Source organism: Lepidothrix coronata, unplaced genomic scaffold (assembly GCF_001604755.1).
Source record: "Lepidothrix coronata isolate B3197 unplaced genomic scaffold, Lepidothrix_coronata-1.0 Scaffold149, whole genome shotgun sequence".
Classification (NCBI taxonomy): domain Eukaryota; kingdom Metazoa; phylum Chordata; class Aves; order Passeriformes; family Pipridae; genus Lepidothrix; species Lepidothrix coronata.
The window spans coordinates 1,935,682-1,947,808 of NW_016690329.1; the positions used below are offsets into that span (position 1 = coordinate 1,935,682).

The 12,127-nt window shown below is 46.2% G+C and overlaps 1 protein-coding gene across 1 annotated transcript; it reads left to right on the forward strand.

Moving 5' to 3' along the window:
* Positions 1-2,926: 2,926 nt before the first annotated feature.
* NABP1 (nucleic acid binding protein 1) lies at positions 2,927-11,330 on the forward strand. Its single transcript, XM_017828558.1, has 6 exons — positions 2,927-3,268; positions 3,376-3,514; positions 6,591-6,662; positions 8,086-8,158; positions 8,426-8,492; positions 9,328-11,330. The coding sequence occupies exons 1-6, from the start codon at positions 3,178-3,180 to the stop codon at positions 9,513-9,515; spliced, it is 630 nt and encodes a 209-aa protein (XP_017684047.1). The 5' UTR covers positions 2,927-3,177; the 3' UTR covers positions 9,516-11,330.
* The last annotated feature ends 797 nt before the right edge of the window (positions 11,331-12,127 follow it).

Genomic DNA, 12,127 nt, shown 5'->3' on the forward strand with positions numbered 1-12,127 from the left:
TACACACATCAAGCTTCCTGGAGCTCTGTGTCTCTTTTTGCATTTGAGAAAACAGGAGATATTTCACAGCATCACAGAATCAATGAAATTGGCTGGTGAGCTAGCACAAGTTGCCAAGGATGGTGTCCAGTTGGGTTTTGAGTATCTCCATGCAGGAAGACTCCACAACCTCTCTGGGTAACTGGCTCATTCTGAGGTACTCTCACAGTAAAAAAAAAAAAAAGGGTTTTTTGTGTTTGGGTGGAATCTGATGTGTTTTCATTTGTGCTTCTTATCCTGTCAGGGAACACTACTGAAAAGAGTCTGCCTCCCTTCTGTTGCCTGTGCTTGGGATGGACCTTCCCAGTGCTTGGAGGAGGTGATCTTTGAAAGCCAGGCATCTTTTCTGGACACCTATGGTCTCCAAGACCATATCACAAGCAGAATTCTTGGTTGAAGTCTGCTGTTCAAAACCAGAGTTGTGGTCCTGCCTTTTGTGCCACTCTCCTGCCTTAGGGTCCTGATCTCCACCATCTCACGGTCACTGCACCCAGTGCTGACCCCGCCTTCATGTCCCCAACCAGTTCTTCCTTGATTCTAAGTGTGAGATCCAGGCAAGCACCTTTGCTTATTAGCTCCTCGATCGACCATGCCAGGGAGCTGTCAGAGCGCTCTTGAACTCCCCTACATTGCTTGGGCCCTGATGTATCGTCATTTCTAATTTAAACCTCTTCCTACCAGCTTTAAAATTAACCTTAGTATAAAATAAATCCACCTCCTTCTGTGCTGTCAGCCCCTGTGCTCCCTGCTGCAGGCCTGGGGCAGCATTTGCAGGTGTACTGACTGCGAGGTGGCTTGGAAGCCCAGATCTGGTGTCCTTCGCACGTCTCGAGCTGCTCTGTTACACTGGCACTTGCCTTCCTGGACAGATGTTCACCTGAAACCATCTTATCAGTGACACGTGACTAGAAGTGTTTTTTAGTGTTTTTTTGCTTTTGAGCTAACCACCCTCATGACTTCCTCTCTGCCCAAGGCTTGCCATAAGGTGAATATTCTTTTTTTAACTGTTTTTTTTCCTTGCAAAATGAAAGGTTCTCATCGAGGCTCCAATGAGATTTGCAGTAGGATCCACCTTCTTTTTTTCTCTTCTTCTACTAACTCAGAATGCAAGAGCTGGGACTAGTTGTGGAGGTTTTCCATAGGGTTGCTCTTCATGAGGCAGAGCTGAATATGGCCTATGGCTGTCTAGTCCCAGACATTTTAGTACCAAGAATCAGGTGTTTTGGAAAAGCCTGGTGAGTGATCCTACTGTGATCCTACAGGGTCCTACTGTGCTGAGAACACAGGATACAAAATTATTCTTTCAAAATAATTGGGCCAGACAAAAGGTAGAACTGAAGGCAGAAAAAACATGTATGTATGGAAAAATCTTACCAGTTCTAAAGTACTTTTGTCCAACCTTTTCCAGGGACACTGTCACTCCTGGAGTTTGGTTGGAACTCCTTCCCATGTGACTAAATTAAAGGCATTAATTTTGATCACTGAAAATTTTAGTGTTACCAGATTAAGGCTATAGAGCCAGCCAGGAGATAGGCCCTCAAGGGAGTCTGTCATCCCCCCCATCTGCACTGACTCAAGGATTTGGGACAGAAGTGGATTAAACTTTCGGGGCCTTTTCAAGCAAGCTCTCCTGTGGCTCACGTTGCCTTCCTTTCAGATTCCTGCAATCAGTGTGTTTTAATCTGAGCCCCGAGTGGCAGCCAGCAAAGCTGCTCCACTGCCTACAAAGAAACATTGCACAACATTCGTTGGGCCAGAGCTCCAGCGTGGCGGAACGCGTGGCCAGGCATTTCACAACTGCTGTCATCTATGGATTTCTGCTTACAGAAATAGAAAGGGAAAGCCCAGCTAGCTAAGTTTGGCTCTGAAAAGGAGAAGCAGAGCGCACACACACAGCTCTGCTACTTTTCCTAAGCGGGGAGAGCTGAATTACAGAACCATCTGCACATCTTTTGGCTGGTCTGTGGCAGGGAGCGACTTCCTCAGGACTCTCCTGCTATGTATATCACAAGGGGGCTTGTCCACCACCTCGATGGCTTTCCATGTGGAAAAGCTGCCCTTCCCTCATGTTTTACCCTGCCTATTGCCATGCTCAAGAGAGTTACATGTCTTCTCAGGAGGCTGCTGGCAGAGCTCAGAATACTTTAGACAGCCTTTTTAGTGCCCATCAGGATTTAAGCTCACATTTTTAGCAGAGAAAAGTGTAAAGCATGGCACTGCATAACCCCCAGGCTTTCCCTACATCCCCTGAGATTTGGTCCTAGGAGCAGAATAATGTGGCATTGGGACCCAGGGGCAGAATGAGATGGTGCAGCCCAGCCAAGTCCCGAAGTACCACAGCCCTCCCACAGCCTCTTCTGTTTGGGGAAGACCAACACCAGACTTCCTCAAAACAACAACAAATAACTCATAAATATTATAATTTTTTTCTCAGTGAAGGAGGACGGGAACACCTGGGAAATCGCCCTCCAGGAAACCTTTGTGACGAGGCCCCTCTCGGTGTCACTGCCGGGGCTTAAAATGGCGCGGAAGGGCAGCGAACCGCTCAACTCCCCTCTGCCGCAGCGGGCGCGGTCGGGGCGCCGCGGGGATGCTCCCCGAAGGGCAGGCAGTGGGTGAGCGAGGGGTGAGGTGAGGCCGGGCTGCCCGGGCAGGGAGGGCACGCTCAGGGCGCGCAGCCGAAGAGCCGGACCGGGCTCGGCGGCGGCAGCGCCCCAACAAGCAGAAGATGGCGGCGGCGCGCGGCCCAATCAGCGCGCGGGGCCGGCTCGTGCCCGCCCGTTACCCATTCCCGGCGCTCCGCGTGCCCCGGACGGTTCCATTCACCGCAACCGCCCCCGCCCGGCCCCGGTGTGGTCGCGCCCGGCCGGTATAAAGGGGAGCGCGGCGCACGTGTGCGCCTCAGTGCCGGCGGGAGCGGGAGGAGGGGTGGTGTTTGTGCAGGTGGTGTCAGTGTGTAGAGGGAGCGGTGGGGGTCGGGCGTGCCGCACAGTCACCGCGCAGCCCCTCGGTGCTCGTGTCCCCGTCCCCTGTGAGGGTCGCCGGTGCCCCCCTGCCCGGCCCCGCGCTGCCGCCGCTCCCCCGCGGGATGCGGGCTCGGCCCGCCCCGGTAGCCCTCACCCCCGCGCCGGCCGCAGCATGAGCGCGGCGAGCGACACGTATTTCCTCATAAAAGACATAAAACCCGGACTGAAAAACTTAAATGTCATCTTTATTGTGCTGGAGATCGGTAAGTGGCGCCCGGCACGCCCCACCCCCGGGCCGCCCAGGCGTGTCACGGCGGGCGGGGGGGCCGGCGGCGCCGTGTCCCCCCCTGAGCCGCGCTTCTCCCCGCAGGGCGAGTCACCAAGACGAAGGACGGGCACGAGGTGAGGTCCTGCAAGGTGGCGGACAAGACGGGCAGCATCACCATCTGCGTGTGGGACGAGATCGGCGGCCTCATCCAGCCGGGGGACATCCTCCGCCTGACCAAAGGGTGCGTACGGGGCCGCCCCCGCCCGCCGGGCCGCGCAGCCCTTTGTCCCCCGCGGGGCTGCGGGCGGCTCGGCCGACACCCCGGGGCACGGGGGGCACGGCCCGCCCCCCTCGGACCGGCTCCCTGTTACCGAGCCAGCGCCCTGAGGTCACTCGCCAAATTAAACCCACCTTTTTCCAGGCCAGAACATGCCTAGCGTGAGCATATAGGCTAGGAGGGGCTTGGGTTTGTAACGAGGTGGTGGTGGCGGCGAAGAGACTTTGTTTGGCTTTAAAAAAGCTCCTTAGGAAAAGATTTCTAGGGCGGGGGAAATGCAACAGTCGGTCCTGGTCTGTAAATCAAGCAGGGGAAGTCAAAAGCATGTTCTTTTTTTCATAGTCAGTTCTTTACTCTAGCAGTCGGCTCCTTAATGAAAGGAGGGGATGATTACATCTCCCGTGCAGAAAAGTTGCTTTTCATTGCAGTGAGTTTAACGAACATGGCAGGCAGAGACCAACCTTTTCATTTTCACTGTAAAAATTCATGCTAAGGCTACACCGTAGGTTGTTAGTTTGGTTAGGTGCAAATAATTTCTCAGAGGTGACTTAATTTAAAAACCAACCAAAAAACAACCCCCTCAAACTTATATTTATTAGCTGTGAGAAAGAATACTATAGTCAATCTGAAAATCCTTTTCCATGTCACTTAAACTACCAGTAGCAAAATGATAGTCACTTTTATTTGAGTTCTCATGTCAGTTAGGTTACACTTAGAAATCCATTACACTGATCGTTTGGCCTACAGCACTCTAGGAGATGGTGGAACTACAGTGTGTGTAAGGTCCTTTTAATTTGTTTTTATGAAAAAGCAGGTGAAAGGTTACTCAGTGAGTCTGCTAACTGAGCTGCTCTTGTTATTTTGAGTGTAATTCTTGGTCGTGGCCTGAAATTGTATGACCCTTGCCACCAAAACTACAGCTGCTTCCTCCTATGCAAATGTCCTTTTACACGAAATGGGCTGACTCCTCAGCAGAAGTGGTTCTGGGGAAGGCTGCTTGCGTGGAGAGCACGTGGAGCTCAGGGATGGGTGGAACTAAACCAGAGCTCTGGGACAGCACAAAGCCCCGTGTGTAGATGACATTGAAACAAATTAGGAGCAGTGCTGTTCAGCAGTGTTACTGTAATGTGCCCTGTGACTGGCTTACTGTAACTGCTCTGGTGTTTCTGTGCAACAATGGGAGAGTCATGGCATCCTTTAATGTAAAAAAGTGAGTTTGGCTTGTATGAATTAATTTTGAGCTGACAGCATGATTTCTAGTGGGTGGCAAAGTCATGCCTTCATTTACATGAATTGCAGGTTCTCTTAGGACTGTGTAGGGAGTGAAATGGCAAAAGTAAATACATTCTGGTTTGGCTCTCATCTGCAGAAAAATGCCCTCATGCTGGTATACAGAGTTCTCCAAACACAATTTTGGACTTAAATAGGATCGAGTGAGTGATGTTGCCATTGCAGGGTGGGTAAATTTCAGCTCTGTAGGCTAATCTGACTCTTCAGTGCGGGATGCCCACTGTTACAAATAGAAAAGCTTATCCAGGCCCCATGTATAAATGTGCCCTTTTCCTTTTTTTTTCTCTCCTTTTTTTTTTTCTCTTTTCTCAAGCTGCAGATACATTCCTCTTCAAAGGCAGACACTGTTGCTTAATTTTGTCACTGGCTGTTTACCCTTTTTACAGGAAGCTGTTGCAGTTAATATTTCTAAATATGAAGTTAGTGCTGGAGTTCAGTGCTTTATGGCCAGCTCTTTTTGAGACAAAAACAAGTGCTTGCATACATGGAATAACTTTGTGCTTGAGGTTGTTAGTCCCATAATTTGCTGGGTGTTGTCCCAGTAAATGTATGTTTGACTTACATTTATTACTTGGTAGCTCTTTTCCTTTGTGCTCTGCCACAAAACTGCCCAACTAGCAGGTTATTAAAGGTTAAGCATTGGGGGAATCTTTAAAGTGAAAGGTAGCACTATGAAGTGAAGAACATTAATCCTGCTTCTGGATGGAAAACTCCTGAGATAGTATCTCCAGTTATAGTGCCTATGTTTTCCTGCTGAAGTACAGAGCAGGTTATCACTGCGTTGGCAGTGCTGTCCTCTCCTGCCACCCTGACTCCTCCCTGGGGCCTCTTCAAGGCCCTGTGTGTGGCCGGATGGCTCCCAGTCCCAGCAGATAAGGCAAAGGGCAAGAGGAATGTTTGCTATCTATGTTCCAGAGATAAACCTGGGGCATAAGGAAGTGGTGACTTGTCCAGATTATCTGTGACTCCCAAGAGTGCGATTGCTGAGGCTCCCTGTTCCTTTGCTAGAAGACCCGTATTCCTTTTAGCTCCCTTGCACCATGCCCAGTTTCTGGTCTGTATTTTCCTTATTATCTACACCTATGTGATGCCCCTCACCAAAAGGAACAATTACACAGAAAGTTTTGCATGACTCACATTTCAGTGCTTGAAGTCAAGAACGACTATGAAGACTAGAGTGCACTCACACTGTCTTGTAAGGGAATGTTCCTGCAATCAAAATATTATTTAACTGTATTTCTGTACATCAATTGGAACTTGATGGTCAAACTTCTGCCTTTAAAAAACCCCATTCTGGTAAGGACCTGTACTGAAAACCTAAGCACTCCCATTATGTGCTTTCAGTAGCAGCAGCTGTTCTCCAGTGAACAAAGGTAATGCTTCCTGGCTCCTGCTGAAAGCAAAACTGAGAGTTGTCACTGAATGTAACACAGATACTGCTTTTGGCAAACTGCCTTTCCTCTGCAGGACCAGTTATAAGGGTTGCTCCAGCCAACCAAAGAGCATCCAATCTCAAAATAATTGGGTGCTTTCCTGTAATTGCCAGAGGAGTCTGCTGAGCTGCTGATACCTTTTGGTAAAAGTAGTACATGGGGATCTATAAACTTTTAGTGTTGGTGTCCCTGGGAATTTTTTTAGTCCGTTCATGCTGATAGGTAATGCTTGTTAGCTCCTGGAAGACAGCATGCTTTCACTTCCTCCGTGAACTCATTCACTAAGAGACTGCATCACTTCTCCTTTCTTTGGCCAGGTACGCATCTCTCTGGAAAGGATGCCTGACACTTTATACAGGACGAGGAGGGGAGCTGCATAAAATTGGGGAGTAAGTATTGCGTGTTCATACTTTGTCTCCTCTCAGCAGAGTGTCACGGTAAGTATGAGATGTGGTGGCTCTTAGTAAGTGGAAGTTAGGGCAGCGAAAGTGTGTTGTTGGTTGGTCATGGATAGGTACAGCACAAGGCAACCCTGATACGAGTTTCCAGATGCCACTGTGGTAATGAGCCCCAACCCCCTCTAGACTGTAGATATGTTGAGGAAAAGTAGCCTCCCATCGTTGGCACAGATGGATTTTACCTAGGAGGAGGAAATGTGTAGACAACAAGGAACTAAATCTGTATTACTTACCTGGGCCTCAGCTTGATTAACAACTTCATTTTGGTGCAAGCCTTCTGTATGTGTATCATGCCTGAGAAACAGGCAGTGCAAAGAAGGAAGACCAAGGTGACTCCAGTGAATCATGTCTAAGCAGAAACAAGCCTCATTAAACCTGCTTTAAACTGCCCACAGACTGGGGCAACAGCTCCTGACTAAGAACAAACATGAGTAACATACTTGAGCAACAGAAAAAAATAGCAACGTTTTCTAACCAGAACAGTACTTCCACTGTTGCACAAAGTTCTGTGGGAAACCTTATAGTCACCAGGGAAATGGGGCTCTGGGGTGGCCACATCTTTTCTTGTGTGGTTCAGAAATGCCAGCATTCAGCTGGAGTTTGTGCAAGAGAACCTGTAGATTTTATTTGGTGTAAATCCATCACCTCAGAAATGTCGTCCAGTTGGCTTACTCTCCAGCAGGCTGGAGTGATATAAGTTCCTCATCTGGGTTGTGCCTCCCAGCAGCAGGTGGGAGCTCCACTTCTGCTTAACAGTGCTGTGTAATGATTCAAATCTCTCTTCCCCCCCTGCCATAATTTCCATGTGGCGAGTTGATGGGCCTATTCCTCCAGAGTCCCCTCGAGTGGAAAAGGATGCTTTGAATTTCATTCCCTGCGTTGGACTCCTCTGCTATTATTGTTAATGGGGCACTGCATAGCATGAGAGCATGTGGGAGTGCTTAACTCTTCCCTAGACATGTAATGCAATCCCAGTCTGGGAGCAGGCTGGGTGACTCTGTGCCTCAGGTGACCTTGTGAGTGGGTGCTGGACAAGATTGTGCAGCTGGAAGAGAGGCAAAGGGAGCCCTTTCATCACCTTTTGTTTTCCTTAGGCCAGTTTACCTACTTGAGTAAAGGTATACTTGCCTCTGCTTGACTTCACACCAGGAGTGATGTGACAGCCTCACCACAAGCATATAAAGGGATCAAAGAGCCTTTTAATAACTATGGATATTCTCTGAACAGTGGGGTCTGGATTAATTACTTTTAGGTGATGGGATGTGTCAAGAACATATGCTCTTTGTATTGTGGAGTTGAGAACTCTGTTAAAAAATGGCTTTAGAACTTCCTCATAATCCTGATTTCTCCCCAGGTTTTGCATGGTATACTCAGAAGTGCCAAACTACAGCGAGCCCAACTCAGAACACATCGGGCAGAACAAACTGGTATGTTAAACTTGTCTGAGGCTTCTGGCATAAAGTGCTCTTTGTTCTGAATACTTCCCACTAGGCTGTGATCAGATGTGACTCTCCTGGAAAAATGAACTTAAAGTGACATATAGCTAAAAATGAGCCAATAATTAAAGTAGCAGATAAATTCCATGTGGAGCCACTATAAGAACACAAGAAAGAAAACATCAGCCCCTTTCTGTAAAAATGTGAATTTTCTCTCTCTGATCCCATGTCTTTTTTCTTTTTAATGTTTCTCCAAAGGCACAAGGTGAACAGAATAATATTTCTGCATCAAGTGGTATGGGTACTTGTACTTTTGGGCCACTGGGTAAGTTTTTTTCATTTTGCAGAAGTGAAAAGATGAGAAACACTTGAAGGGAATAGAAAGAAATTTATCTTACTAAGGGTTCTCCATTCTTGGGATAAAAGTCTGCTAGGCTCTAAAGTCATTCAAACTGGGGCCTGAATCTCAAGCATGTAAACAGGAGCATTTCCTGATCATTGTTTTCAGAACTTCTTCTCTAGAAGTGGAAGAGATTAGACTATTCAGGGTGCCTGTATCACATAAGGGGACTTGACTAATACTAAATTGTTTTGATGCTTTTGAAGAGTTCTTGCAGCACTTGAAATTCTCGTTTTTTTAAACTGAACAAGACATTGGCTTTAAAGATTCCTTACTTTAATCTTGTTAGTCACCATGGCTTTCTTGCCAGGTTAGCTCCCCAAAACAGAAGGGGTAGTAAGTAATCTGAATTCCAATATCTGACTTGTCTATATAAATTTTTTTTAATATATATTTTATTTAAATGTAGAAGCTTAAATAAGAAAATACTTCAAGGACTTGAGCAGGTGTAAGCTGAGAGGGAACCTTAGTCTGCCTACACGATGTCCAGACTCAGTACCTGGTGTTGTAAAACTACTGCTGTGACCCTTCTTGCTTTAGCTGAGAAAGAGGGACGGAGGGGAAGTAGTTTGGGAGGGGAGAGAAAGGTAACCTGTGGTTTGAGGTCTTGCAGTGCCCAGGACCCTGAAGGACCACACTTCTGGTCCTCAGGGTTTGCTGGTTACTGCAAACTCCGTGTGTTCCCTGTTGCTAAACTTATATAAGGGAGCAGTGATTTCAGTCCATGGAACTTGTAATAACCTTTTTTCTGTCTTTTTAGGAAATGGTTTACAAACTGGACCTGAAGCAAGTGGATTTCCATTCATGTATAATCACAGCCACATTTATGCAGGTAGTGGGAGAGGCAATGGACGAGGACCTGTAAATCCAGCACCAGCTAATAGTGTTCAGCCTCTTCCTCCTGCTGTCAGTAATGGGAGGGACCCACGCAGGGCCTTTAAAAGATGACTATGCCAAATGTGGTTGTACAGCTTGCTTAAACTCTACACTCTACTTGAGCACTTACTGCACTTTTATTTATAGTTAACTGTGAACCAGTTTGTCCTTTGTGTGGGTTTTTTTTTTTTTTTACCTTTTGGTCTATGGAGCAAACTTGATGTGATCTATTTCTTGTTTTGCTTAGGGAAGCACAGTGAGTCTTCCCCATACATAAAGGGGTGGGGGGGAAGGTGGATATAAGAAAGTAAGAGTAACAGGTTGAAGTGTCTCAATTAAAACTTGGTGCCCTTTGCTAAATGTAAGAAAACTTCAGTTACATACATGTATTTCTGTTTCTGTTGGTCAGCCATGTAGCCTTAATAGGTCTATTACGTCCTGTGCACATGTGGTTTGACTTCCGTTAGAGTTAATGGGAGTTCTTCGTATTGGAAGAGAAACAAAGGGGAAGAGCAAAGATGCTCTGGTGAGCTAGGTGTCCTTGGAATGCATACAGCTTGTAAAAGCAATAAGTGTAAGCAAATAGTGGTGCCAGACCTAGTGGTGTCTCTGGAATCAGGGAATGGATAACTCATATCAACTCAAGTTGAAGACATGGTGAGTGTCTTGAAGCTTGATTCTGATTCCAAAAAGGTGTACACTACTTGAAAATTCTCTATACAACATTACCACTGTCAAGGAAAGTAACACTGATTTTTGATTTGGAGAGAAGCTTGCATATTCATTCTTGCTTTGCATGAGATAGCAGAACATAGAAGGATCTGAATTCAGACAGTGTTGGGGAGTATGCTGTTTGTAGCCACTCCTTGCATAAAAGCTCAAGGTTACTTTGCAGGAGTCTGAATTTCCAGGAGCGGACTGTTTCCAAATGCTGCATTGGCCATCTCTTCGACGAGGCTGCCTCCTCCTCCTTCCTTCCTTCACTTTTCCAAGTGGAATTACGTATTAGATGAAGCTGTATGTGTGGATTGCAGAGGTACCGGCCAAGAACACAGCTGCACTTATGCTGTTAAGCTTTCCTTCCTCTGTTTTATATGAAATACGAGTTATCCCTTGAAGAACCCCACCACCTCCATGTCCTGGGGGGAAAATAGCTGATTTTATTTCTGAGATCACAAATGCCTTGACTCTAGGTAAGAGTCCAGTGCCATATTTCAGATCAGGTTCAAAAACAACTCGGAAACTGAGGTGTCATACTGGATTCATCTGTTTAACTCTTCTTAACTGACCTCTCAAATAAAAAAATTGCACTAATCACATCAAAACAAATCTAACTTTCTTTCTGTCAAGCCATAAAGACTTCATGACAAAAGGCTATTTCTGAATTGTGAATTGTTTCTGTGGTCTTTCCTGTTATTTGAATCTGCCACTGTCACTAATGTTTACAAGTTGTTTACATTTGATACTTCTGCTTTTGGTACTCTGTCATGATTTGTTGAAAATTGCTTTTAATTGGTGAAAGTTCCTTGCTTGGTGTGAAATACTGAACTTTGTTTGAAATGCAAGCCTCAGTAACAACAAACTTCTGAAGAGAGGTTTAGAGAGACCTGTATGCCCAGACACCTGAGGGCTGTTTGTCTCTAGTATGGTGAAGTGCTTTCCTGGTACCTGCTTCCAAGTGGAACTAGTGAAACTTGTTTTGGACACAAGAGGGTGGCATGCCTCATGAGATCATCCCTGGGTGCTGCTATGGAACAATGTGATAATTGGTGAACCAGAAAGCATGTGGTGACTTCTGAGGAAATGGTGTAAGGAGGTGACGTGTAACTCAGGGACTTTAAATTGCTTACTTATTTAAATAAATGTATAGTTTAGATGTATGGACAACCTTTTCTGCAGTGTTGCATTAAGACATTTCATATGCTTGTGAGAAGGAAGCCAAGGATTCTTCTAAACCTGGGAAGCACATACGACATGTTCCAGAGGTAAACAAGATGTAAGTATGGTGTGAGAGCTGTGCTTCCCAGTAGTTGCTGTAAAGTTAGCAAGTGATGATGTGGTGGGGACTGAGTACTCGTTGGGGTATCTGCACTGTGGATCTCAGGTCCTGGTGATCTTGACTTCTCTGCAGCATAAAAAAGTTGAAATAGAGGGGAACCCTGTGTTAGTGTGTGCTGAGGTACCTGATGTTTGTAGCTCTATGCATTTGAGCTTTTATTAAACTAATAAACAGAATACTTGTTCACAAATTCCAACTAAAAAGTGAGATGATTGCTACTGATAAGTGGCATAAGATTAAAAGCTTATGTCAAGTGGATGATTGATTTGCACTTGGGAGGAAAAAAGCAAGAGGCTGCTCCTCATGTTCTCAAGGTTAGTAGCATTCCTGCTTCCCTGTTTCTTACATGAAACTATTGCAGTTTATTAATAAATTTTTACTTCTTTGCAGGGGAAATCTGTGTCCAGAAAAGTCACGTGGACTTAAATATAACTTTTGAAGGTCTTCTGATCTTCCAGTGAACCTAGGATGAAGTTGTTTTGCTCAGAGGTATCACTGTCAAGATAGATCTCAGCTTGCAGAGGAATCTGGGATCCTGCCTTATACCTGTTTGGATCATAGCACCTTGGTTCATGGAGAGAGAGATACACACACTTCTCTATGCAAACAAGCAGTTGTCTTGAAT